Source organism: Vipera berus (assembly GCF_964194415.1).
Source record: "Vipera berus genome assembly, chromosome: 7".
Taxonomy (NCBI): domain Eukaryota; kingdom Metazoa; phylum Chordata; class Lepidosauria; order Squamata; family Viperidae; genus Vipera; species Vipera berus.
Window position 1 is genome coordinate 32,846,489 of NC_138209.1, and position 27,847 is coordinate 32,874,335.

General features: G+C 38.2%; 1 protein-coding gene across 1 annotated transcript; it reads left to right on the forward strand.

Annotated features, from left to right (window-relative positions):
- The first annotated feature begins 4,048 nt into the window (after positions 1-4,048).
- On the forward strand, positions 4,049-13,088 carry PCDH18 (protocadherin 18). Its single transcript, XM_081332154.1, has 4 exons — positions 4,049-6,571; positions 8,040-8,125; positions 8,238-8,401; positions 12,133-13,088. Exons 1-4 carry the CDS (start codon positions 4,085-4,087, stop codon positions 12,789-12,791), a joined length of 3,396 nt encoding a protein of 1,131 aa, XP_081188280.1. The 5' UTR covers positions 4,049-4,084; the 3' UTR covers positions 12,792-13,088.
- The last annotated feature ends 14,759 nt before the right edge of the window (positions 13,089-27,847 follow it).

The window sequence follows — 27,847 nt, forward strand, 5'->3', positions numbered from 1 at the left end:
TGATGATCCCTAAATGGCAGTACAGTCATACAGAATACTGTAATTTTTCACAGCCATCTAGAGTTTGCCCATATTTTTCGCAGCTTTGATCTGATAGACCTAGTAAGAACGAAAGCAGCTACTGCCAAAACCCACATGATTATCACTCCCACCTCTGTTGCTCAAGCAATATTATACCCAGATATTTACAATTGCAAGACAGTTCAAAAAAACTCTGTACCAATGGCACTACATTTATGAATGGCAAATGCCATTTCAAAATAGTGAATGTCATTCAAAATGACAATACATAATTATCTTGGGTTTAAAAAAAACGACTTCTGCTTTGATTGATGGAGAATGTTCTGTTGTCCCAACTCCGAATTCCTGGAGGTGTGCTAGAAATATTACATAATTAATCTAAAATGTAGAATTACAAGGACAACACCAACATTAGAAAATAGAAGACAATCAAAGATTGCTACTGTGGTGAGCACAATTGCAATTGATTCTTTTCTGTTTGTCAAGAGGGGAAAGAGATGTACTTTGGACAGAGACAAATGCTGGGGACAAGACACAGCCTCTGCTACTGACTGATATGTGGACACTAAAGGATAGATAGTTCTTGGCCAGAAGAAAACATTTAGTGATTGGTGATCTCTGTGAGTATTAGAGTTCTAAACATGCCCATGCTGATACAGTCTGATAGTCAAATTGATCTGAAATAAAACATTCTGGATCCAGAAAGATGGAACGACTGCAGCTGAGTGGAATACAATTGGAAAAGTCAGTTATATTCCACTCAAATGATGTCCATACCTGCCAGACCAAAATAGCTCATCCTTATATATTACAAAGGTAATTAAAGTAGCACGACTTAAGTCCATAAGTCTGTAGCCTACACCTGAATTCACAATAATTTCAGTTCATAGGTTCATAACTAAAAGATGACAATTAATTTTTCAGTCCAGAATCAGTTTGATTTAATGGACATGGAAATATTGCTCTCCCATTATATCACATACATTCCATGATGTATCCTATCTGCTTCATTCATAAATAGTTAAGCTGCAGTAGTGTGTGAAGAGATGGATCTCAATTCCTACTTATAAATGACTTCAACAATTATTTCAAGTGTGGCTTTCCACATGTACATTGTAGATTTTGGGCTAATGCCCAATAAAATATTTCTGTTTCGGGAAACTTTTGCTTTAGTATTCTATTTTTAAAAGTTATAGTATTAATTTCAGCTTCAAAACACTTCAAGTAGCTTCACAGGGCAAAATATGAGATATAATTAGCATACTGCAAATTAAAGACGTACAGCTTTAATTATTAAAAGTTTGGAAAAATAAAAGATAATAATCTGATAGAAATATATTTATTTTCTGGTACAGACCAGGTGTCTCCAGACATAGTATCTCCACAGAGAGACATCTGCCCTAGGTCATCATTTTATGCCAAAATTTTCAGGTGGAAATATTTGTAAGAGTTGAAGAAAAGAGTTTTTACAATGTTGATTCACATTCAACAAGGAAACACCAATTGATTTATAGTTCAGAGTTCAAACAATAATACGGTTAAACAAACTGGAACCCAATTAAGATTTTAATTGCTGATTGGTAATCATTATTTAGCATAAACAATAATTTTGAACTGATATAAAAGCTCTTGGGTCTGGAACCTTGGCTTCTCCCACTGATTCATTTCTGCATGAGCCAAGTCATTCCTAAACTCCTCTAATTCATTTAAGAGATATTGCCAAAATTTTCTTAACTGCTCATTCCTGTATATGAATTATACTATAACTATGGACATAATTATACAAAAGACAGTACATAAGATATAAGCTATCTATACAGTCTGGAACAGAAGAAGCTGATTCTGAGATGGATTATTATTCCAATGCTGAAGTTTCATCTACTGCATACTATCAATGCTGTTTAATAGAAATTCTCTGGTGTTTCAGACTGTAGTTTTTCCAATCCTATCTGGAGATACCAGGAAGTGAACATGGAACTTTCCACTCTGAATGCGTGTGCTCTGCTCAATTCAGTAGACTGATCTGGGTGGTCCCCAAATGCAACTTCACTTACCAATAGTTTTCTCAGTTTCAAGATGGGATTACCCTTATGGACTCTAGCCCAAACTCACAGAAAATAATCAGCACTTAGCTGACCCTTGTCATGTCTCACAATGAAAGCAGAGTTTGGCATGGGTGGAGGAAGAGAAGTTTAAATTCAGATGTCATTGCTACAGACCATACTGGAAATTAAAGTTTGTAACCAAGTTTGAAATTATCTCAATTAATCTATTCTTAAACAATTTTCTCCCGGCTAAGCATTATGATAGCAATAGGCCATGTATTGGAGCAAAGCTGCCAAAAATGATAAAGGACTACAAGAAATGAAATTTGGTTCCATGGAAACAAAGGAGAACTTGTGGAGATACAGTATGGTGCAGTGGTTAAGCTGCTTGACTAGAATTGAGGAGACCCATGTTCAGGTCTACCTCTGCTGGAGATTTTGAGCTAGTAACTCAGGACAATATCTCAGAGCATTGTGTTATGGGGGGGGGGGGGAATGAGCAGAGAGAGTGCTATGAACACCATATTGAGTTCCTGAAGGAAAAGAAGCAAATAACTCTAGCAAATATATAAATAAATAAAATAATAAAATAAAATAAATTGTCCTTTGGGAAACGCTGGCCCGTTTTTCTAATATCCTACCCCAAAGATACTTTAAACTGATTTCACATATGGGCAAAATGGTTTAGCATGCCTCATCATGTCAAAGACAAAGGCTGCTTTTAAAACAAAGAGGAAGGGAAACCTTCTGAAGTTGCAAGGTCTGTATTATAGTAAGAAGAAAGGAAAGGCTTTTGCGGAAGATAACATACCTACAAAGCAATGTCAAATAGAAGAGAATGTATGAAGCTAAGGGTTGAAATGGTGGGCTCGTGGTGCTTTGTGAGCTTAGTTGTTTTCTTGCAGACATTTTACTACCAGCTCTGGAACATTTGCAAGGAAGCTACCAAGCTCAAACCGCTCAAGAGTCCAACTATGTCAAATGCTACACAGCCATTTTCTGAATGAGGGAAAGGAGAAAACTGTGGATGAATTTTCCCTGATTGCAAAATGAAAGGAAGTGCAAGATTAAAAATCAAATTTTCTTGTGGGTAAAAAGATTTGAAGTAAAAATTGAAAGGAACAGTTTCTTGAAAGCAGCCAAACGACTAAGAGGGAGGGAGGACAAATTCTTGACTGAGCAAACTTACTCAAAAAAAAAAAAAAAGGTTGAGTTTGCCTTTTAACCAAAGCCTGAAGTGGTATGTGTATGCCAGGATATTAATGGAAGTTCTCGTTAAAATGACAAAGAAAGAAGCCCATCCCAAGCGAAATCTTCACAAAAACTGGAGAATATGAAGTTGATTTTAAGACATTCTTCAGCAATTTGTTTCCTTTTGTGGTAATGGGGGTGGGGGGGGAGAGGAGGAGGATGGAAGCCGCTCCTACCTCCCGCCTCCCTCCTTTTTGGTCTATGAGCATGTGTGACTTCACTGTCCTTTGATTTGGAAGCAAGCTGATTGGCTGGAAGCAATTCAACACATCCAGCCGGGCAAAAGCTTTTGTCTGAGTTGAAGTGAAGTTCTACCGATTTTTAGACGGGAGTCAGCAATCCGGGCTACTTAGTCGCCAGAAACTGAAGAGGGCGAGCGTAAGAGGGTCTTATTCGGGAAAGGAACCGCGCCACCGCCGCGCCGCCTCGGCTCCTCGACACTCGGTGAATAATAGCTGCAGCGGAAGGAAGAAGCCTGGATGTGTAAACCTCTTGGAGGAGAAGAAGCGGAGGAATCCGGGCCGGCTTGCCTACGGGATGTATATTGGGAGATCCGCCACCTTGGTCTCGCCGTAGGCAACTTTTCCTGAGCAACTGGGACGTGGCATCCGTTTCAGAAGGAAGGTTTGCAAGCGCGGGTTTCGCCCCCCCTCCCCTCCTCCCAATTTTCCCAAGAACCAAATGTACGTTGGGTTTGAGGGATCGAGATTAAGTTGAGCGAATCGCTTTGTAACTTGTTGGCAGAAAGAACCCGGGAGCCTGTGCCGATGCCGCGTTTGGGTCGAAAAATGCACTTTATGCTTCTCTTTGCACTGGCCGCCGTCATGTCCTGCTGGGAAGGCGCGGCGGGCAAAAATCTGAAATACAGGATTTATGAGGAGCAGAGGGTTGGCTCGGTCATTGCCAGGCTTTCTGAAGATGTCGCCGACGTTTTGTATCGGTTGCCTAATCCCTCTTCGGTGCGGTTCAGAGCCATGCAGAGGGGGAATTCTCCGTTGCTGCTGGTTCGGGAGGACAACGGAGAAATCAGCATTGGAGCTAAAATTGACCGGGAGCAACTCTGCCAGAAAAACTTAAACTGTTCTATAGAGTTTGACGTGATCACTCTGCCGACTGAACATCTGCAGCTTTTCCATGTCGAGGTTGAAGTGTTGGATATTAATGACAATTCGCCTCAATTCTCCAGAGCTCTTATTCCTCTCGAAATCTCGGAGAGTGCAGCCGTAGGTACGCGGATTCCTTTGGATAGTGCTTTTGATCCAGATGTTGGGGAAAATTCCCTCTACACATACTCTCTTTCTGCCAATGATTTCTTTACCATTGAAGTCAGAACAAGGACAGATGGAGCCAAATATGCAGAGCTGATTGTGGTGCGGGAACTGGACCGGGAGCTGAAATCAAGCTATGAACTCCAGCTAACTGCCTCGGATAATGGTGTACCTCAGAGAACTGGATCATCCCTCCTAAAAATCAGCATTTCAGATTCTAATGACAATAGTCCAGTTTTTGAACAACAGACATACATTATTCAACTTTTAGAAAATTCACATGTTGGCACATTGCTTATTGACCTTAATGCCACTGATCCAGATGAGGGTGCCAATGGCAAAGTTGTCTACTCCTTTAGTAGTCATGTTTCCTCCAAAATTATAGAGACTTTTAAAATGGACTCTGAAAGGGGTCAACTAACTCTTCTCAAACCAGTGGATTATGAGACCACCAAATCCTATGAAATTGATGCTCAGGCACAAGATTTGGGTCCAAATTCAATTCCGGCTCACTGCAAAATCATTATTAAGGTTGTTGATGTGAATGACAACAAGCCTGAAATCAATTTAAACCTGATGTCTCCAGGAAAAGAAGAAATTGCTTATATTTCTGAAAAAGCTTCCACAGAGACTTTTGTGGCCCTGGTTAGGGTGCAAGACAAAGATTCTGCGCTGAATGGAGAAGTGGTTTGCAAGCTTCATGGACATGGGCATTTCAAACTTCAGAAGACATATGAGAATAACTATTTCATCTTAACAAATACTACTCTGGATAGAGAAAAGCGATCTGAATACAGCCTGACAGTCATAGCAGAAGACAAAGGAACTCCAAGTCTTTCCACAGTGAAACATTTTACTGTCCAGATCATTGATGAAAATGACAACCCACCCCAATTTCAGACAAATAGATATGAAACTGTAATTTTAGAAAATAATTCTCCAGGTGCTTATATCACCTCTGTTACAGCAACTGATCCAGATCTGGGAGATAATGGGCAGGTGACCTACACTATCTTGGAGAGTTTCATTTTGGGAATTTCCATAAATACATATGTGACCACTGATCCCTCTACTGGAGCCATCTATGCACTTAGGACTTTTGATCATGAGGAAGTAAACCAGATTGTCTTTATGGTTCAAGCTAGAGATGGAGGGAGTCAACAGTTGGCTAGCAATACAACAGTGGTACTAACTATTATTGATGAAAATGATAATGCTCCTTTGATTGTGGGGCCTGCACTGCATAATAATACAGCAGAAATTTCAATCCCTAAGGAAGCTGACAGTAACCATTGCATCACTAGGATAAGGGCCATAGATAGAGACTCAGGAGTTAATGCAGAGTTAAGCTGCTCATTAGCAACTAGTAGTGAAGAAGGCCTCTTTGTGATGGATCCACAGACATGTGACATTTATCTTAATGCTAGCATTGAATCTGTTACATCAAAAGAATGGGAACTTACAGTGGTTGTTAGGGACAAAGGAAGTCCTCAACTGAGTACTAAAGCAGTTCTGAAATGCAGTGTTGTTAAAAATATATATCAGCTTTCATCTACAGAAGCAACATATCCAAACCAAGCTCCTCTAGACATTTCCATGATCACAATAATATCCTTAGGAGCAATATGTGCAGTTTTGTTGGTGGTTATGGTCGTCTTTGCTACAATGTGTAATCGTGAGAAGAAAGACACCCGGTCTTATAATTGTCGTGTTGCAGAATCCACATACCAGCATCATCCCAAAAGGCCATCAAGACAGATTCACAAAGGGGACATTACATTAGTGCCTACCATTAATGGTACTTTACCAATTAGATCCCACCACAAAGCTTCACCTTCATCATCTCCAACACTAGAAAGAGGGCAAATGAGCAGTCGACAAAGCCATCACAGTCATCAGTCTTTAAATAGTCTGGTGACCATCTCATCAAATCATGTACCAGAGAATTTCTCTCTTGAACTCACTCATGCTACTCCTGCTGTTGAGGTAAGATCATACAGATTGTATTAATTAAAATCATTCACATAAATAAATGAATCCTATGTCTGTTTAGTTACAATACCTAATTTGCAATGTATCATTTCCATTATTATATATGATGATTGTACACATCTACATTTACAATATGTATTTATACATATCCAGAAATTCACTGGGAAAATATGTTGCTGTTTCCTAAGTACCAATATATGCGTGTGTGCGTGTGTGTGATGTATACAGTGATGTATGGATGATATCACTATTTCTTATTAAACTACTTGCATTTAAAAATATAACAAAATGTATGGAATTCCAACTGCGAGTATGATTTTAGTTTCTGTACAAATCACTAAAGCCATGAATAATAGGGTGGCTAGATTTTGTTACCCTTGTTATCCAAATTCCAGATGACCGCTAGATGGGAGCAAGGCATATCATTTTGTTGTACCTAGTGGTGATCTAGAGTTTTGCAATCTATATCTATTACCCGTATTTGTAGTAATCGGTGCAATATTAACTAAACTGTTTAAAATTTAGTTAATATTGATACAATATTAACTAAATTTTAATAGGCTACCAGTAGTAATAGCCTTGGTGCCTCCTTAAGTAACACCAGCTGCCTGCAATTAGTGCAGGTTCGAGTCCCACCAGGCTCAAGGTTGACTCAGCCTTCCATCCTTCCGAGGTAGGTAAAATGAGGACCCAGATTGTTGGGGGCAATTAAGCTGACTTTGTAATAATGCCGCTTGGGGTGTGTGTGAAAGCCCTAATAAGCAGGCATATACATAGAATGAAGGCTACTGCTAAGCTTGTAAGCCGCCCTGAGTCTTCGGAGAAGGGCGGGATATAAATGGAATTAAAATAAAATAAATAAAATAAATATTACTCCAGTTAATTAAATATATTTTAGAATTAGTCCTTAGAAATCTTTCCAGGATGTAAAAATCACATGTTGTTCTATGCGTCAGTATTTAAGTATACTTATAATGTATTTACATATTTAAAGACAAAAGAATGAAGAAATATATTACTAACACTAATGAAGTTTTAACTACATCTGTTCTAACAGCTTCTGTCAACTCTGCATGCAAATTTTTAATGAATGTCTTTAAGGCCTTTGAGCCATAGCTCAGAGCAGTTAAATATAATTTTTTACTAACTTCAATGGAATTTAAACTATTTGCAACCAAACACTTGAATTTAACTAGCTTAAGGTTCAGAGTTAAGGTTTTTAGATGCCTTGGATGATGAGACTAAGGAACAAGGTTAAAGTGTATCTGGTACACTAAGGTGTTCGTAACTATCTTTTATATTGACTGAATTCTGTTACTTTCTTCTCACAGATTATTTCAACAGACAGTTTATGGTTTAAAAAAGGAGGAGAGGATTAATATACATGGTTTTATTGGGCAGTTATATGGATAACCTTTGTAAGGATTCATTTTTTCTTGCTGTTTTGTGTGTTTCATAACAGGTGTCTCAGCTTCTCTCCATGCTTCATCAAGGTCAATATCAACCAAGGCCAAGTTTTCGAGGCAACAAGTATTCCAGAAGCTACAGGTGAGGATTTTCTTTGGTCAAAGTTCAGAGTAGTATTATCAGAAGGTATAGGCTTAGCACATGAGCTAATGAAGCCCTGTTCAATCCACATGTCTCTTTTGTTTTATCACAGATATGCCCTTCAAGATATGGATAAGTTCAGCCTGAAAGATAGTGGTCGTGGTGACAGTGAAGCAGGAGACAGTGATTATGATTTAGGGAGAGATTCTCCTATTGACAGGCTTCTTGGAGAAGGATTCAGTGACCTTTTCCTTACAGATGGGAGAATTCCTGCAGGTAAAAATTCAGTGGAAATTAAACAGCTTATATTCAATAACTTATTTCCAGTATTTTCAGACAATGATACATAGAAAAATTTCCATTGGTTAAAATAAACATGTTTCTCTTCCTATCCCATTTGTACTGAACAACACCTAAAACTTGCTCAAGTCCTTAAAAGCAATATTTACCATATGAAGGCTTACAAGAGAGTCACAACTCTCTGGAATAAATTTCTATCCCATGAATGGTGTCTTTAAATTTTCCCTAAATTTGAAATGAATTGAATCCACAAAATTGTAAGAATATATCAGATGTTAATGGCAAATAGATACAGTATTTGTTTACCACAATGCTTGGACTAGAATGCTTCTTTTATCATGCTACTGTTAAATCACAAGTAAGAAATCCATGTCCTTGCTTGACTTTCTGGTATCCTTCTATGACTTGGCCCACTTCAGGATGTTCTTTAGGATGTGCCTAAAATAATTGGCTTTTGGGGGGAAAGTTGGAGTTTTCGAGTGTATATAGTGGTATAGCATGATATTTTTTTTCTGTATATTTTAAAAACACTAAATATTTTGTACACCAGTATCAGGGTCTCTAGTGTAAAATAGTATGTTATAATATTATCCAGCTAAGATATTGATGCTATTAAGAGAACAATTTCTGATTGCTATATTTTTGTTTCATCTGGCAGATATTGTCCATATTTGAAGCTAGCAGTGAAGCCTATTGTTAGTGTAGCTATTTGTATTTATACTAAATAAGAGTTTTCCAAATGTGAGGGCATAAGATCATCATTATTGGCTTGCTGGTTCATACCAAGGTCCACCTTAGTACAGCATCTGTTTCTCATATAGCTAGATTCACAAGCCAGGTACAAGCAAGAGGTAGACACTTATTATTGATGCCCTGAAACTGCATGGGGAATACTGTTTCCAGTACAGTGGTAATGATAAGTCTTTAAGACTGATAAAACATGATGGACATATCTTCCATAAATCTATCCAACCCCTTTTCAAATCATTCAAATCACTTGCCCTTACAGCAGGGATGTCAAACTCAATTTCATTGAGGGCCACATCAGCATTGCGGTTGCCCTCGGGGGGGGCGGGTGGGTATGGCCAGGGTGGGCGTGGCCTACTGGGTGGGCATGGCTAGAGTGCGTATGGCCTACTGGGTGGGCGTGGCCAGCTCTACATCGTTTGCATCAAGGGTGCCTATGGGGGCCTGGGCAGGAGTGGGACAGATCTGAGGGTCTCTGGCAGAAGGAGGGTCTCTGGGCCAGGGCCAAGGCAGTGGGGGCCGTTCCCTCACTGTTTCCAGGATGGCTTCGCGGGCCGCATCTGGCCCTTGGGCCTTGTGTTTGACATGTCTGCCTTACAGTGTGCTATGATAGGTCTAACCAGAATCATGCACTAGAGTTCATAAAGGAAATCTCTGTTTAATTAGAATGGAAAAAATTATGCAAAGATTTGGTTTTTATCTCCATCTTCATAAATAGAATACTTAACTAAATTAATATCAGGAAGTAACTTGTTCAAAGACTATCCACTTTTTATCATTTCAGGCTGCTGATGTTTTGTATAGTTACCAAATACAAATATTTGGTTATAATCCCAAATTATTTATATGTATAAGAGCAAGTGTGGTGTACTGTAATAGTCAAAATCTTGAATTATGATGATAAATGCAGTGTCAAATACATCCTTAGCCATGACTTTGGGCTAAGCTTCTTTCAACTAAATTTCCATCATAGGAAATTTACAGGAAGAAATGGAGAAGGGACCGCTACCTTGCACTTTGAGCACCTGGAAGAAAGAGCACAATATATATACTTATCAGACAAAGGTGCTTTGAAGCTTTTCAGTAAATTCTAAAACAGCCATTCAAACTTTTTCTATAAAAGTCTATAACAAGCATAATAGCAATAGCAATAGCACTTATAGCAGTGGTGGCGAACCTTTTAGAGACCGAGTGCCCAAACCGCAACCCAAAACCCACTTATTTATTGCAAAGTGCCAGGGTGCATCAGCATTGTGGTGCCCTTGGGGTGGGGGCAGGGAGGTGCCTCTGAGTGTCGCCTCTGGTACACAAAAACCAGGGGTACAAAAATGGGCCAACCTGCAGCAAGGCACAAATACGGCCGTCGTGGCGCCGCAGGATGCAGATACAAGACGCTGCACCACGCAAGAATGAGGCAGGGTGACTATCACGTAGGCACTAGCCCTGCCCCATTTGGAGCATGTGCATGCTCGCAGCCCCCATGTGTGCACACACGCATGTAAAATGCTTCGCCCTCCCTTTTCTTCCAGTCTGGCAATCGACAGTGGTTGGTGACTTCTGCTCTACTTGAGCTTACTAGTTGGCCGCTTTGCCTCCTTTGTGCTGGGCAGGGCTCCTGCTCCAGGTGGCGGTGGCAGCCTGATGGACCTGCTGCTGGCAGCGGCATACGTGCCAACAGAGAGGGCTCTGAGTGCCGCCTCTGGCACATGTGCCATAGGTTCGCCACCACTGACTTATAGTATATACATTTAGAACAGAACAGAACAAAACAGAACAGAACAGAATAGAATAGACCTGGAAGGGACCTTAGAGGTCTTCTAGTCCAGCCCCTGCTCAAGCAGGAGAACCTATACCATCTCAGACAAGTGACTGTCTAGCCTCTTCTTAACAATCTCCAGTGATGTAGTGCCCACAATATACCACTTCATAGTGCTTTATAGTCCTATCTAAGTGGTTTGCAGAGTCAGCATATTGCCTCCAATAATCTGGGTCTTCATTTTACTGACCTCAGAAGGATGGAAGACTGAGTCAACCCTGAGCTGGTCAGGATGAAACCACTGGCAGTTGGCAGAATTAGACTGTAATACTGCATTCTAATTACTAACCATGGTTCAAAACTAGAGCCGTTATAAAAAATTCAAGTACATATGTGAAATTAGGATAACCTTCATTTTCATTTTTTTACTGTGGTGTGAGTAATATATGATATATGGAGTTCTATATTTTATAGATCTAGCATCTAAATGGCAGCTATTTGTCTAACTGGATTAAAATATATACATCAAAACGGAACACAACATGTTTATGAAAATGGCAGGAGTTAATGCCACCCTGCCCTCTTATTAAGAAAAAATCCTTTCACAACTTTGATTTATGAAGTTGATCAAGAACTCTGGTTTTAAGTGTGTTCAAAACTAGGGCAGTCTTTGTAATTAGACTGTTTTAGTCTTCTTTTCTGGGTAGCAAAAAGGCACTTTCATCAAAAGTTATGAGAAAAATATTTGAAATAAGATATAAATAAGCCAATAAAAAAATTTCATATAACTATAGTACCAAAGTAACACAAACATTTGAACCAATATTTTTCTACTTTAAAATTCCAAATAAAATCAAATAATTAAACCCATGATTGCACTGGATTTATACTTTGATTCATTTTAAAGGAAAATTAAATGAAATTTAGCTTTTGTTCTTATCTTCACATACTTCTTTGGAGTATAACCTCAGAATGCCATTCAAAGGCCAAAAACCAAACTTTCAACAAAATTAGGCACTACTATTCTAAGATTCAGTGAAAAAGACTTAAGCACTGATTTATTGAATGTATTTTTTTGACCAGAAAATATATGTATGTTTGTTCAAACTACTTTTAAATTTAGGTTTTAAAAAGTCAAGAGTTACACCTTGAGTTGTGACTGAAATCGTGCAGGTTTTAACATTTAATTTCATTTTGCTTTCAGCAATGAGATTGTGCACAGAGGAATGCAGAGTCCTGGGGCATTCAGACCAGTGCTGGATGCCACCTCTGCCTTCCCCATCTTCTGATTACAGAAGCAATATGTTTATACCAGGAGAAGAATTTCAGCCTCCGCAAAGCCAGCCACCACAGGAGGAGGAGGACCATCAAGAGGTTGAATCATCTGAAAAGAAAAAGAGCTTTTTAACTTTTGGCAAAGACAATCAGAATTTGGAAGAAGCAGCTGACATGTGTACCTCATCTCTGCTCTCTGAAATGAACAGTGTCTTCCAACGTCTCTTGCCTCCTTCGTTGGATGCTTACACAGAATGTAATGAAATAGAGCCTCCCAGTTCACTAGAGCGCAGGAAAGGACATTTGCCAGCCAAGACTGTAAGCTATCCACAAGGGGTGGCAGCATGGGCAGCCAGTACTCATTTTCAAAACCCTGCAAACAGCACTGGGCTTACTTTGGGAACTCATTCAGGTGCCCAGCCCTCTTCAAAATGGCTACCTGCCATGGAGGAAATTCCAGAGAACTATGAAGAAGATGAGTTTGACAATGTGCTTAACCACCTCAGTGATAGTAAACATGAACTCATGGATGCTAGTGAACTGGTGGCAGAAATTAACAAGCTGCTACATGATGTCCGGCAGAACTAGAGGGTCTTATTTCATAGCATCTTAATTTTCCATATTTTTGGAAAATGAAAAGATGGGAACCCATAATGAAAAGAACTGGCATTGCCAATTAGTTACATTTATCATAAATGTGTCTGTGTATGTTGAATCTTAAATACTGTATTTTCATATGTACACAATGCAAGTGTGATACCTTTAACTGTATTTTAAAAATACATTTGTATCTTATATTTATGCATAATTTAACAAATAAATTTTATTTTTGTACTCCCATGACAAGCATGTTTTCCTACACATAAGCAACTGACACCATTTGTGTCAAAGTACAGTATTTCTATCACAAGTGTATAATTACTCAAAAGCTAAGGGATGCCATTTTCCATGGGTTTCTCTACAAGTATTTAATGTTATACAAAATTGAATCAATTTAAACTTTATCCAAATGGAAACTTCAATAATTAATGAACTAAGATCTTGTTGCAGTGTTTCAATTCTTATAATAAAGAGTTGTCAACTTTCTGGAAGCTTAGCAGTTTTTTTAAAAAAATTCAAGCCTGGATAATTCATCCTCCTATATAATTAAAAAGGAAAGATGTACATTATTCTGATTGAAAATCATAGCCTAATTCCCTAATGGTCAAATAGTTCCAAAAAAGAAATGGTGTATATTTTATGTTTGTGTGGTATTTAATTTAATTTAATTTAATTTAATTGATTATATACATTGGAACTGATCCACTGATATCAATTGTACTGTTCTGTTTTGGTTAAGTTCCCTTCATGTATTTGGTCTAATTTTCCTTCTACTCTACACATGCAGTGTGGTCTGTTTTTTGTTTTGCTTTGTTTAATGTTTGCGTCTGTTCCATTATTGAAGCATGAGGTATAAATGATGCTAATATACATTTTTAACAAGCATTGAGTCTGACACAGTTGACAGACATAGTTGTCATCTAGAAAAAGCAAATTTTAAAACTTAACAAAATTATCCCACACATGTGTTTCAAGTTAATAGGCTCCTTCCAAATAAATAAACATTCCTATTGCAATAATAAATGTTTCCAAATATATATATTCATGGACATTGTATTTCTTACAGGAAATTTTTGGTCAAGCAAGCCACTTGCTGATTCAAACAGAATTTAAACCTCCTATAGCTACTATTGACAACTAGCTACCCCAAATGATTGTGGTAAGCATGGCTTTTCGACATAGATTATTTTTCTTTCAATATGGTACATTGTGCAGGAAGAAATAGAACCAGACAGCTGCTTTTGGTGTTGTGAAAAGGTAACAAATTATCAGCAGTTGATTTATATTCATTATTATATTTTTCACAATGGTGAACATCCTTCTAGATCACTAGTTGTTAAACTGGAATTAATCTAGTATTATCTTGGGGCTAATGATGCAATTTGTGATTTTTTTTTGTTTGTGTGACAAGGATCAGCTTGGGACTAGTAGTTGGGAACCTTCCCCCCAGGGTTTTTTTTGGGGGGGGGGTGGAAGAGGAGAAGAATAATATTATGCAACACCATGTAGGGGGTAAGTGGGTCAACAGTTTAAAAATAACTGGAGTCCAGTGTTCTGATTCAAGTGTCAAAATAACATTACTGATTTGGAGGGTACATGTATAGTGCCATTTTCTGCTCTACTTCAGGCTGCGAAAGATCTTGGATCAGCCTTGAAATTTTGTATAATTCAGCTTTCCTGATATTTTTGATCTATTTATATATACACATGTGAAATGAAGAGTCTAGCTCAAAGCCACCTCTGGATATGAATAGGAGAGGGTTAAACCTTTTCCTTCAACTATTTCTCTCTTTTAATAATTTCCTTCACATAGTTCTGTTTTGAAAGAGGCACATGTATGTTCTCATGTGAGTAATTGTATTTAGTATCTCATGAGAACATGAATGTCAGTCTATGCCAGGTAGTTAATATAAACCAGAGATACACAACAAAGATTAATGAATACATGTGGAACACAGATTAAAAAGCTAAAATTGTGGCCAAATTATTAAATTCATGGACATTCCCATATTAAATATGTCCATTTATTTATTTGGTTTTAATTAATGTTACTTACAACATGTCATTACTGTTTTGACCACATTCTCTTATTTGATCTGCCTCAGCTAATTTCTAGTATACCCTCATCCAGAAAAAAGCTGCAGCAGCTGTAGATAACTGGTATCCCTTAAGGATTTTCTGGTTTCTTATTATTAATGTTAGGGGTTGATAAGAATAATTGGCTTTCTTGCTTCTCTTGTGTAATATTTGGGTGCACTCAGTCGTGGGATTCAGCTGGTTCGCACCACTTCGGCAGAACCGGTAGCTAATTTTTTGTTGCACAGACCCAGAATGGAATTCCGGAAGTGACATCCACACAGAGAACCAGTTGTTCACATATTTGAATCCCACCACTGGGTACACTCTTTAATATAAATATATCTAAGCTTTGAATCTGAAATTGGAAACTATACATGCATGCATATTAATTCTACAAATGAGTTAAACTCCATACCTTTCTAGAATCTGTCTTCAGCTTGCAGCTTCCTCTGTGGTGGTATGAAGAAAAATTCAGGGTGCCAGACAATGATATTTTTATCCTTATGCATAATTTTGCTCAACTTTATTTCTAGACCCAGTAAAACCAGTGATTTTCAGCAGAGCCTAGTATGTAAGAATTTATCCCTTTGCAAAGAGTTAATAAAGAAAAAGTATCAAGACTAAAAACCTTTTTTTTTCATTTTGAGTTTCAAAGCAATTTTCCACACTCATATCATTGTAGAGATAAGCACACGAATTGTTAGAAAGGCAGGATAGCCAAAACCTTCTAGGGAATTACCAATGGTACTGGAAGAGTTATTTATCTACCAAGGAAGAGAAACTTCCACCTTTTCCTCCTCCTCCTCTGAAAATTATATCTGCAGTAATAAGTTGAAAATGAGATTCAGGAGTTACAGCTGAGATGTGACCGAGAAAATTACATTTGAATGAATTTCAATAAATATATTAAGCTTTTAAATAGCATTTGGGAACTAGGCAAGGAATCACTAAGCAAAAAAGGAAATGGCTGCATTTTTCATAAGCATCCAGCTTTGCAGTATATTGGAGAATGAAATAAACACAGCAGGGATTCAGTAGCAATTTCCAACTATGTAAAGATAGAAAATACCATGGAGGAAAGATTCCAGCAGTAAAATGTAGGTATGTACAGTCACCTACTAGGGACGCGGTGGCTCAGTGGGTTAGGACACTGAGCTTGTCGATCGGAAGGTCGGCAGTTTGGCGGGTCGAATCCCAAGTGCCGCGTAACAGAGTGAGCGCCTGTTACTCGTCCCAGCTTCTGCCAACCTAGCAGTTCGAAAGCACGTAAAAATGCAAGTAGAAAAATAGGGACCACTACGGTGGGAAGGTAACAGCGTTCCGTGCGCCTTTGGCATCTAGTCATGCCGGCCACATGACCACGGAGATGTCCTCGGACAAGCGCTGGCTCTTCGGCTTTGAAACGGAGATGAGCACCGGCCCCTAGAGTCGGAAACGACTAGCACGCATGTGCGGGGAACCTTTACCTTTACCTTTACAGTCACCTACCAACCTCAAAACACAAAGGAGAATTGAGAGAAGCCAACATTTTGCCAGCAATATAGCAATACTAGAGCAAAAACTGGTTCGGTGAAGCTGTACTGGCATGAAATTTACTGCTCCATTGATGATCCCTATTCTGTCACTAATGTCTCTGAATTCTCTGCAAGGTAATGCATTCCGAAGTCTAATAGATTTATGCACTGTGAGCTTGACCTTGTGAATATGTCAAAAGTGGAAACACTACTTTAATATCTGTACCTCAAGAATGAATTAAGGCTGACTCACTCATTGCCTGGGAATATTATCAAGGCAATGTCATGGGAACATGGCAGAAAATATATGTTGCCGTGTGTAGTATAAGTGTATGCTTTCACATGGTTAAACGCAAGTGTTGTAGGTGCTTTTCACTCTAATACATCTAGCTGATCGTATGAGGTGAGGTCATTGTGACATGGTATCTTAGGAACAAATAAACAGAAGTATATATATATTCTGGTAACCCTTAACCAGGAATGAGAAGCAAAGCAACTTCACAGAGTTAGATAATTCTATGCAATATATTCTCTCTCTCTTTTTTTCCTTTTTAGGAACTAAGAAAGAGAAACCAAGTCGAAGTCACTGCTTTTCTTTCCTGACAAATGAATGGTTCACAGACAAAGAGAGGAAAAGTGGGCGCTGTATGCTATTGGGATCATTATCAATAGCTTGGCGTTTCTTTCGATCTTCCTGCATGGAAATTATGAGCACTCAAACATTATGTAGGAAACAAAAAGGCATTAATGACTGATTATAGACTATATGTTCCTGAAGATGAGCATATGAAAATGACAGTTTAATGTATCAAACAATTTTTCTTGAATTGAATGTTGTGTGTGCCAAAGTACATAGTGCATTAGCTAAAATTATGATCATATACCCTGAAGTTATGTCACTCAATCTGCAAAGTATAGGATACATATTTTTTCTTCCCATATAAATTTAGCTTTCCCAAGAAGAATAAATACAAAAAAATTCCTCTAGATCTAAGTATGTATGTTGGATTACATTCACTGTCCACAATCTACTGGGAATTAACAGTTGGAGATGCAAAATGTTTAAATCAATTTGTGCCTAGAAGACAAACAGAAAAGATGAAACTTTTCTTTTAAACTATTGTTGTGTCGCTCAGATGGCATTTTAATAATGGTGATATCTGACCATTTCCAATATATTATCAAACACTGTGACTATTTTCTCAGACTGGAAAATATAGTTCTTTAAATACATTTCCACAGAGTTCATGAAAAATCTATAGGTGTAAATATCAAAATACAATATTCATACAGTATTCAAAATAAAGTAGACAAGAAAAAACAAATACACAGGTATAGGTGGTACCTGGCTCAATAGTAGTAACTGTGAGGTGGATCTTGTAGTCCTAGTGGACAATCACTTAAATATGAGCCAGCAGTGTGCTGCAGCTGCCAATAAAGCCAACACAGTGCTAGGCTGCATTAACCAAGGAATAGCATCAAGATCACATGAAGTACCACTTTACAATGCCTTGGTAAGGCCACACTTGGAATACTGCATCTGGTTTTGGTTGTCAAAATGTAAAAAAGATGTTGAGACTCTAGAAAGAGTACAGAGAAGAGCAACAAAGATGATTGGGGGACTGGAGGCTAAAACATATAGGGAACGGTTGCTGGAATTGGGTATGTGTAGTTTAATGAAGAGAAGGTTGGAGCAGTGGACTAATGCCTCCTTAAGTAACGCCAGCTGCCTGCAATTAGTGCAGGTTCGCATCCCACCAGGCTCAAGGTTGACTCAGCCTTCCATCCTTCTGAGGTAGGTAAAATGAGAACCCAGATTGTTGGGGGCAATAAGCTGACTTTGTAATAATGCCGCTTGGGGGGGGGGGCGAAAGCCCTAATAAGCAGGCATATACATAGAATGAAGGCTATTGCTAAGCACATTGATTTGTGCTTTAAATTGTAAGCCACCCTGAGTCTTCGGAGAAGGGCGGGATATAAATGGGATTTTAAAAAAAAGGGTGAGGGGTGACATGATAGCAGTGTTCCAATATCTCAGGGGCTTCCACAAAGAAGAGGGAGTCAAGCTATTCTCCAAAGCACCTGAAAGCAGGACAAGAAGCAACGGATGGAAACTAGTCAAGGAGAAAAGCAACCTAGAACTAAGGAGAAACTTCCTGACAGTTAGAACAATTAACCAGTGGAACAACCTGCCTCCAGAAGTGGTGAATGCTCCAACACTGGAAGTTTTTAAGAAGAGATTGGCCAGCCACTTGTTATGAAGAGAAGGGTGAGGGGTGACATGATAGCAGTGTTCCAATATCTCAGGGGCTGCCACAAAGAAGAGGGAGCCAAGCTATTCTCCAAAGCACCTGAAGGCAGGACAAGAAGCAATGGATGGAAACTAATCAAGGAGAGAAGCAACCTGGAGCTAAGAAGAAACAACTTGCCTCCAGAAGTTGTGAATGCTCCAACACAGGAAGTTTTTAAGAAGAGATTGGACAACCATTTTCTGAAATGGTATAGGGTTTTCTGTCTGAGCAGGAGGTTGGACTAGAAGACTTCCAAGGTCCCTTACAATTTTGTTATTCTGTTCTGTTATATATTAAACACAATAGAACTGACATATTAATCACCAGAATAGATCAATATATGTATCTCAGATTCAAGGAAATTACACAGAGGTATTTCTATTATTTTTCTATTGTGAAAGAACTTAATTCATATCTGCTTCTCATTTGGTATCGGATAGGATGAACTAATTGAAACTGAATCCAAAGAGAAAAGTAAATGAAAAATATAAATATAAAAATAGAGATATACAACTCAACATGCCTGAGAAATGTTTATTGGTAATCCAAGACAAAACAGCCAACTGTGATGTAAGTTAATGAGACACTTGCCAGTATAAGTCAAAAAATTTTTGTGGTGAGACGATCTAGTGAGACAAGACCATTGAAAAGTAGGTGTGCTTAATTATGTTTCAAACTCTATGTAAGCTAGTCATAAATCTCCATGAGATGAAACTTTGATGAAATTTAACTGGGAAATGCTGCATATTTTCTGGCTTTGAAAGGTTGCTCTCACCTATACATTTTTGGGTTATTTAACTGGCAGAAAAAGTGAAATGATCTTTCCTTCTTTGTCTTATAGTATTTTGTATTCTTAAATATTTTTTTAAAATTGCTGTCTTTGATTAATATTCTTTGATTACCATCTTATCCTGTCTTGGAATAAAGCCTTAAGTACTCATACTATGTAAACATTGCTTCCAGATCCAAAAGAACTAATGATTCAATACAGCTGGGCTGGGTCATAACAATCCATCATGCAGACACCCAGCAAAACAATTTGTACAGCTGAGAGTTGGTGTCATTTAGATTCTTATAAGACATAATTCTCATAAGTAGCTCATAGAATAAAGTTGGGTGGCAGATATGAAGTGATAAAGATGTAAACACTGAAAATATTTAAAAAGGCCATGGGAAAAAGATGCTTGGAAATGATGACTGATAGCTGAAATAGCTAACATAAATATTCTACTGGCCATTCAAAATGGATTGTTGATTTCAGTCCAGGAAAGAGCAACTAATAATCTTTAAACGGATTAGGAAATGTTTGCTTTCCTGAAGGCTCATTCATTCATGAAACATTTGAAGTCTACAAAGCAGTTGAGGACATGATTTGAAGGACAAAAGCAGAGGACATATGGAACCTGATATGCTGATCAGAGAGAGTGATCAATGAGGTTGAAGCTGACAGCAGACAAATTCTTCTGAGCTTATAATTAGAATATAACTCTGAATTTAAAAAGATGAGTTGGGGACACTGGAATGCTGTTTTCTTCTGTCTTTCAAACATAGCATTTGAATTCTTACATTTACCTGGGACAGTGCCCTTCTCAATGATCTCTTTCCAAAATCTACTGAGCCAATCTAAGCAAGTATTATTTCTGTCACACAATTCTGCTTACTGACATACATCTATGAAAATGCTCCTCTAGGTGGTGCATATATAGGAGGTGCCTTCATTCAAGTATTGCTTAAACTGAGAATTTCCATGCCCAAAATTCCTGAAATAAAACACTAAGAAAATTTGATGTTATTTGGATACACTTTTGACATAAAAGATATTTTAGAATTTATTTTTTAAAAAATTTCTGTGAATTTTTTTTAAAAAATGGTGCACATAATACTAAGTTTTATGAATTCACCAATCCTTCTCCTTTACTTAATTCTATTTTAAACAGTAAAGCCTATATAAAAAATGTGAGATTATTTTGGTTAGATGTTATCAACTTATTCTTTCAGTTAAAATTAAGAATATAAACCACACTGAAATTTGATGATGATATGCACTTTGAAGATGATTGTTTCATGGAATAAATAGAAAATCTTAGGAGATCCCATTTTCTCTCCATATTTTATCGGTAGCCAAAGTAGTTTAACATTTCACCCTATTTCCATATGGCTCATTCTTCATCTCTCTCAGCTGTAATAGGCATATTGTCAAAGATGGATTTAAATCTTTGAAATGAAACTGAAAAGCATAGTAGAAATTTTGAAGATTTACATTTCAACTAAGTAAGACATTTTCTCATGAACATTGATTTGATTTGTACAATTTTTTGCAGCTTTCCTGTTCCATATATGTGACAAAGTACTGTATAGTTTGTGCTAATGTGACTGCATTGGGCTTCTGTGCCTAGTATGTGCATATCCTGTGACTCCGGATGAAGTGGACAGGATCATGGGGAAATTAAGTGCCGCCACGTGTTTGTTGGACCCGTGTCCCTCCTGGCTGGTCTATGCATCTCGGGAGGTTACACAAGGCTGGCTCCTAGCAGTTATCAATGCCTCACTGAGTGAAGGGTACTTCTCTGCCGCCTTGAAAGAGGCGGTGGTAAGGCCCCTCCTTAAGAAAACTGCATTGGATCCAGCTATTTAAAATAACTTTCGTCCTGTCTCCAACCTTCGCTTTCTTGCGAAGGTCATTGAAAGCATGGTGGCACGGCAGCTCCCTTTGGTCCTGGAGGAAACTGAGTATCTGGATCCGTACCAATCGGGTTTCAGGCCCGGGTATAGCACGGAGACGGCATTGGTCGCGCTGGTGAATGATCTCTGGCAGGCCCGAGATAGGGGTTATTCCTCTGTCCTGGTCCTATTAGATCTCTCAGCGGCTTTTGATACCATTGAACACGGTATCTTGCTGCGTCGTCTTGAGGAGTTGGGAGTGGGAGGCACCGTTCTGCGGTGGTTCTCCTCCTACCACTCGGGCCGTTCGCAGATGGTGTTGGCAGGGGGGCAGAGGTCAACCCCTAGGCCCCTTAGTTGTGGGGTGCCTCAGGGGTCGGTACTCTCGCGCCTCCTGTTCAACGTCTATATGAAGCCGCTGGGTGAGATCATCCGTGGCTTCAGGGTGAAGTATCATCAATATGCTGATGATACCCAGCTTTTCATCTCCACCCCGAACCAACCCAGTGATGCCCTCGATGTGATGTCCCATTGCCTGGAAGCGGTACAGATTTGGATGGGAAAGAACAGGCTCCGGCTCAACCCGGCCAAGACTGAGTGGCTTTACGTACCGACATCTCGTTTAGTCCAAGAGGTTCCATCTTTGATTATAGGAGGAGAGATGTTACCTCCCGTTGATAGAGCACGCAATCTAGGCGTCCTCCTGGATTCACGACTCAGTTTTGAAGATCATATTGGAGTCATGGCTAGGGGGGCATTTGCCCAGATTCACCTGGTATGTGAGTTGTGCCCCTTTCTGGACCGATATGCCCTACGTACAGTCACCCACGCACTCGTTACCTCCCGTATAGATTACTGCAATGCTCTCTACATGGGGCTGCCCTTGAAGACCACCCGGAGGCTTCAGCTGGTGCAGAGTGTGGCTGCACGGGTAGTGATGGGAGCACCCCAATACTCCCATATTACACCCCTCCTGCGTGAGCTGCATTGGTTACCGTTTGCCCTCCGGGTGAGATTTAAGGTGCTGGTACTTACCTTTAAAGCCCTACATGGCTTAGGCCCGGGTTACTTGCAGGACCATCTGCTGCCGGGAACGAATTCCCATCGCCCAGTACGCTCACATAGAGAAGGCCTCCTCAGGGTACCGTTGGCTAGACAATGTCGGCTGGCGACCCCCAGGGGGAGGGCCTTCTCTGTGGGAGTGCCAGTCCTGTGGAACCAGCTTCCCCCTGAGCTTCAGATGGCCCCAGATCTCCAGTCCTTTCGCCGCGGCCTCAAAACACTCCTTTTCCACCTGGCTGACCTGGACTGACAGGGATTTTAATTATGTTTATAATTTTTAACTCTAATTTTTAATTTATTTTAATTTTAATTTTAATTTATTGTACAGAGGCCTTTAATTTTAATTTTATCTTAATTTCTGTATTTATTGTATGTTATTGTTGTTAGCCGCCCTGAGTCCTTCGAGAGATAGGGCAGGATATAAGTCCCAATAAAAAATAAATAAATAAATAAATAAATAAATAAATAAATAAATAAATAAATAAATAATTATTGCCAAAGGTGCTGGTGATGACCTATAAAGCCCTAAATGGCTTGGGTCCGGGATATTTGAGGGAACACCTGCTGCCGGCATCAAGTTCCCTTCGTCCTGTGCGCTCCCACAGGGAGGGCCTTCTCAGGGTGCCACCGGTAAAAGACTGCCAGCGGATAACACCCAGGGGGAGGGCCTTTTCTGTGGGTGTGCCTGCCCTTTGGAACCAGCTGCCCATGGAGCTTAGGACTGCCCCCGACCTTCACTCATTTCGCCGGGACCTGAAAACCTGGCTCTTTGAGCTTTCCGGCCCAGGCTGAGAGTTTTAATTGGGGTTTTTATATTTTTACTTCAAGGACTGAATTTAATCATTTTTAATTGTTTTTTAATTTTTGTATTGATGTTTTAAACACCTTGTAAACCGCCCTGAGTCCTACGGGAAAAGGGCGGTATATAAATCTAATAAAATCTAAATCTAAAATCTAAATACTGATAAAAATAGTATTAAATTAAATAACTCAGAAGTAATTGAAAAGATCCTTTAAAGCCTCATTGGCATTTCAGATATATCCATTCTACTCTTCCCTTCCCATCCCTGTTTGCACATTTGATAGCTAAATATATACATGTTTTGATGTAGTCAGTGCTTTTTTTGTAAAAGAAAAAGGTGCCGTAACTCACACATGTCATACAATCCGCCTTGCCTATCCTACAAGGTTCCATCCAAAAAAGGTGCCGGAACTCCGTTCTGAGCGTTCTATGAGAAAAAAAGCCCTGGATGTAGTGATCTAACATGATATTGAACAAATTTAAAAATCCTATATTACTTCTTAGGAACATTGCAAAGTTGGGATATTATCCAATATAGTGATATGTAATGCTATCATACTACTCTGAGTTACATATACCTTTTACCCTCTACCCTTCCATAGGTGGAAACACCCCAAGTCATATGAAAACAGATGAAATTTTGCTATTCTAAGCAACTTTGATGTAGAACTAATTCTACTTCTGTTTTCATATAGATTATTTCTATATAGTACTAATCCTGAAGACATGCTTGTATGTTAACACTAATATTAAAATTGATTTTTGTTACATGTTAGGTACACATATACAGTTCTGAAATACAGATTAGGGCTGTGTCCTCTTCCGAATTGCTCTTATTCATTAAAGAATAAATAATATGGGCCAAAAAAATGAGGGGCTATGATTGGATGAAATCCAAAGCACTTCTGCCAAAATTATTTTTGGAAAGTTCAAAGTCCTACAGTAGATGAAGTTTGTTGTTGTTGTTAGTTGCAAAGTCATGTCCGACCCATCGCGACCCTATGGACAATGTTCCTCCAGGCCTTCCTGTCCTCTACCATCTTCTGGAGGCAATCTAGGCTCACGCCTACTGCTTCAGTGACTCCATCGAGCCACCTCATTCTCTGTCGTCCCCTTCTTCTATTGCCCTCGATCTTTCCCAGCATTAGGCTCTTCTCCAGTGAGTCCTTCCTTCTCATTAGGTGGCCAAAGTATTTGAGTTTTAGCTTCAGGATCTGGCCTTCTAAAGAGCAGTCAGGGTTGATCTCCTCTAGGACTGACCGGTTTGATCGCCTTGCAGTCCAAGGAACTCGCAGGAGTCTTCTCCAGCACCATAGTTCAAATGAAGTTTACTTGTAAATAAAATAAAACTTTGGGATGTGAGATATCTTAAACTACATGAATGTAAATTTCAACTAGCTATGTAACATATGTAAACACCTTCATTCTTATATTCATACACATAATAATCTGATTTTTTTTTAATTTATGTATGATTAACAGTTTGTTCTAGTGAGTTAAGACTGCTCTAAGCCAGGAGACTGAAGAATTCTACTTCTGCCTAAGACATGAAAGTCAGCTGGGTGATTTGGAGCCAGTCACTCTTTCTAAGCCCGTAACCTAGGCACAGATGGCAAGTCAGTTGGTCAATGTTGTCATAAAGAATGGATCAACACTTATTTAGACCAATCTTAGTTCTGTAGTAAATAAATAGTGACAAATATATAAATGGGAAAAAACTCAAAGTGTTGCTTGAAGGACTATATCAAAGAGTACTCCAAATCTTAGAGATAATCAGGTGCAATTTTTATAATTTTATGAGCATAAAATCTTTAAGTCTTTAGTCTAGAACATTTCTTCTTTGATCTTTGTAATGTAATGAATACCAAGCTTTAAATACATGCAAAAGGGTGTGGGAGGGTAGATATGAAAAAAATAAGTAACTTCTAACTAATGCCCTTTGATTTAAAATGTTGTGCTCTTTTTGAAATATAAAAAGGAAAACTCCCTACAGGCACAGTTATTATTTCCTAGTACCTTTTAAAGGAAACTAAAAAGAACATTTTGTGAGGGAAATTTTCATTTCATTATAAATATGATAATTTTTTTCATGTGTAATATTAAACATGCAAAGACAATATTAGATATGCAGGAGGCAAAATGAGGTTCATTAATAAGTATCATAGTATTAATTCAAAGCAAATCTAGTCCCTCTATGACCTTTTGAGGCTATGTTAATCTTGGCTTAGTTCACACAATATGCTAAGCACTATAGTTTTTGTTTTGTTCACATAAAGTGCTGTGCAAAAGCAAAGAAATCTTATTATAATTGCACATAAATGTTAGATGGTAGCTAGGTCTATGTGTTATACTGAACTACAAATTATCCAATTCCATTTTGGTATACTCCACTCTACTGTACTGAGCAATGTGAACCAAACCATGCTGAATTACTCATCCATGCCTGACAGAGCATAGATTTTAGTGAGTACTGTGCAAAACATTATTAGGAGCTAAGTCTAAAAATATATGGCCAAACAACATGTAAACATTAAGTTAATATACAATTCCTGTGGGCTTTTTGTAATAAACTGAAGATAAACAGAGCCATCATCTAAATATGTTCGCTGATCTGTTTCATCTATTTTGCCTATTGTTCTTATTGTACAAGTGTCATCATAATTGATACTGCCTGGGACGTATTAATTCTGTAAGATACTACTTTAAATGTTGTATCAGACATTACCGGCATTGTTTTTTGAAGAAGCTTGGCAAACTATTTGAAGTGTTCATGCTCTGTAATCTCTTCTGAGAGGAACCTCTTTGAATTCTGTGTTTCATCCCTGGGACTGCTGTCTGGTTGAAAGCCAAATGCATGATGCCTGCTTTGCGGGCAGAAATCCTCAAACTGGCGGGCACAGTCATTGCTTACTCTGCTAACTCCTCTGCCATTTCTGTGTTAAATTTCAGGGATTAAATTTTGTTCAGACTCCTGTTCTGAACATTTCTTTTTTCCATTTCTTAGTTAATAACTACAACATTAAAGTTCTGATTTTTGAGTGCTTGCAAATAGATCAAAAGAAAACACATAATTTGAACAGAGTCAAAGGGATCTTCTTCCAATTAAATTATTCTATTTTTTCCAAGTGGAAGAAGTATATTATCAGTTCCCTATGAGATTAATAATATACATTGGCAATGCAAGCCTGCTGGATTTTAGAGACAATTTCTGTTGGTTTTGAATTTGAAATGCTCAACTACACTTTGTGTCTCCCCAGTGGTGAAACCTCTGTGCAAAAACAAAATGTGATCCAACCTGGCTCTTAAAAGCAGCAGAAACAAGTACAGTATCAATGCAATTTGTCTGATGGCTTGTGTCAGATTTAAATCTGTAATAAGAGAAGAAGATCCCTCTGATAAATTACATATGAAAACATTCCTCTTTAGAGAATCTCTCACAATATGTTTGGATGTGATTTTTTCCCTTTTAAAGAGTTACTTCTAATGCACAAGCAACAGTAAATAATAAATGATTGTCAGTGTTCAAGCAACTTGGTGTTCAAGAGGGTTTTTTTTATTTTAAGAAGTAAATGTAAAGCAGAGTAGAGTAGAGAAGTCAGTACTTGTTCTCAAAATATGGTATTGTTCATAATCTGAGATAAACTTCTGTATTTTGGAATTTCTGATGGGCAATAAAGAACAGCATCCAGATACTGAATTGGATATTGCTTTGTAATAACTATGATGCAGTATTGTTACAATATAGCAGGAATGCTTTGCTTTAGGACTCCAATCAGTTGGCAAATGGTGATTGTGTATTGTGCACAAACCAATATGTATACATCTATACCCATGCACATCTACATGCTATTTCTTCAGTACAAACCATGATGCACAGTACTGTCTTGAGAAAGCTAGAGGAGAAAATTTTGGTCACCCAGGCTAAATTTCCTTAGACAAAAATGGACAAACTACAAAGTCCCATGTGTCTTACAGCATAGTTTCATGTGTTCTTCAACCTTGTTTCAAAACGTCCTTTGCTAGTTAGTTTAGTCTTTTACAAGAAGGATTGTTTTGTCTCCTATTTGTAGAAGAAAAATGGGGATGGTGGAAGTGGTATACCCACAGAGACCAGCATGCATATACATATACATATACATATACATATACATATACATATACATATACATATACATATACATATACATATACATATACATATACATATACATACACATACACATACACATACACACACACACACACACACATACATATACATATACATATATGACCACGGAGACATATATATATATATATATATATATATATATATATATATATATATATATATATATATATATATATATATATATATATATATATATATATATATATATATATATATATATATATATATATATATATATATATATATATATATATATATATATATATATATATATCTTTGGTCATTCAGGTTTTTCCCCATGTAGAATTGAAGGTGTAAGAGCAACGTTTCGACGAAATCTCATCCGTCATCCTCAGGCTGGTGTGGCTTTAGCTTATATAACATGTATTTGAATTCTGAAGAGGACTGGCTAACTGGCTAACAAGTAAAGCAGACAAGAGCCATGCTTAGATATGTTTCTTTCT

Excerpts from the sequence above, each read along its gene's own strand:
- PCDH18 (XM_081332154.1), top strand. The coding sequence starts at position 4,085 with ATGCCGCGTTTGGGTCGAAAAATGCACTTTATGCTTCTCTTTGCACTG. Across the intron at positions 8,126-8,237 it reads AAGTATTCCAGAAGCTACAG|ATATGCCCTTCAAGATATGG; the intron begins GTGAGGATTTTC and ends GTTTTATCACAG. Across the intron at positions 8,402-12,132 it reads AGATGGGAGAATTCCTGCAG|CAATGAGATTGTGCACAGAG; the intron begins GTAAAAATTCAG and ends TTTTGCTTTCAG.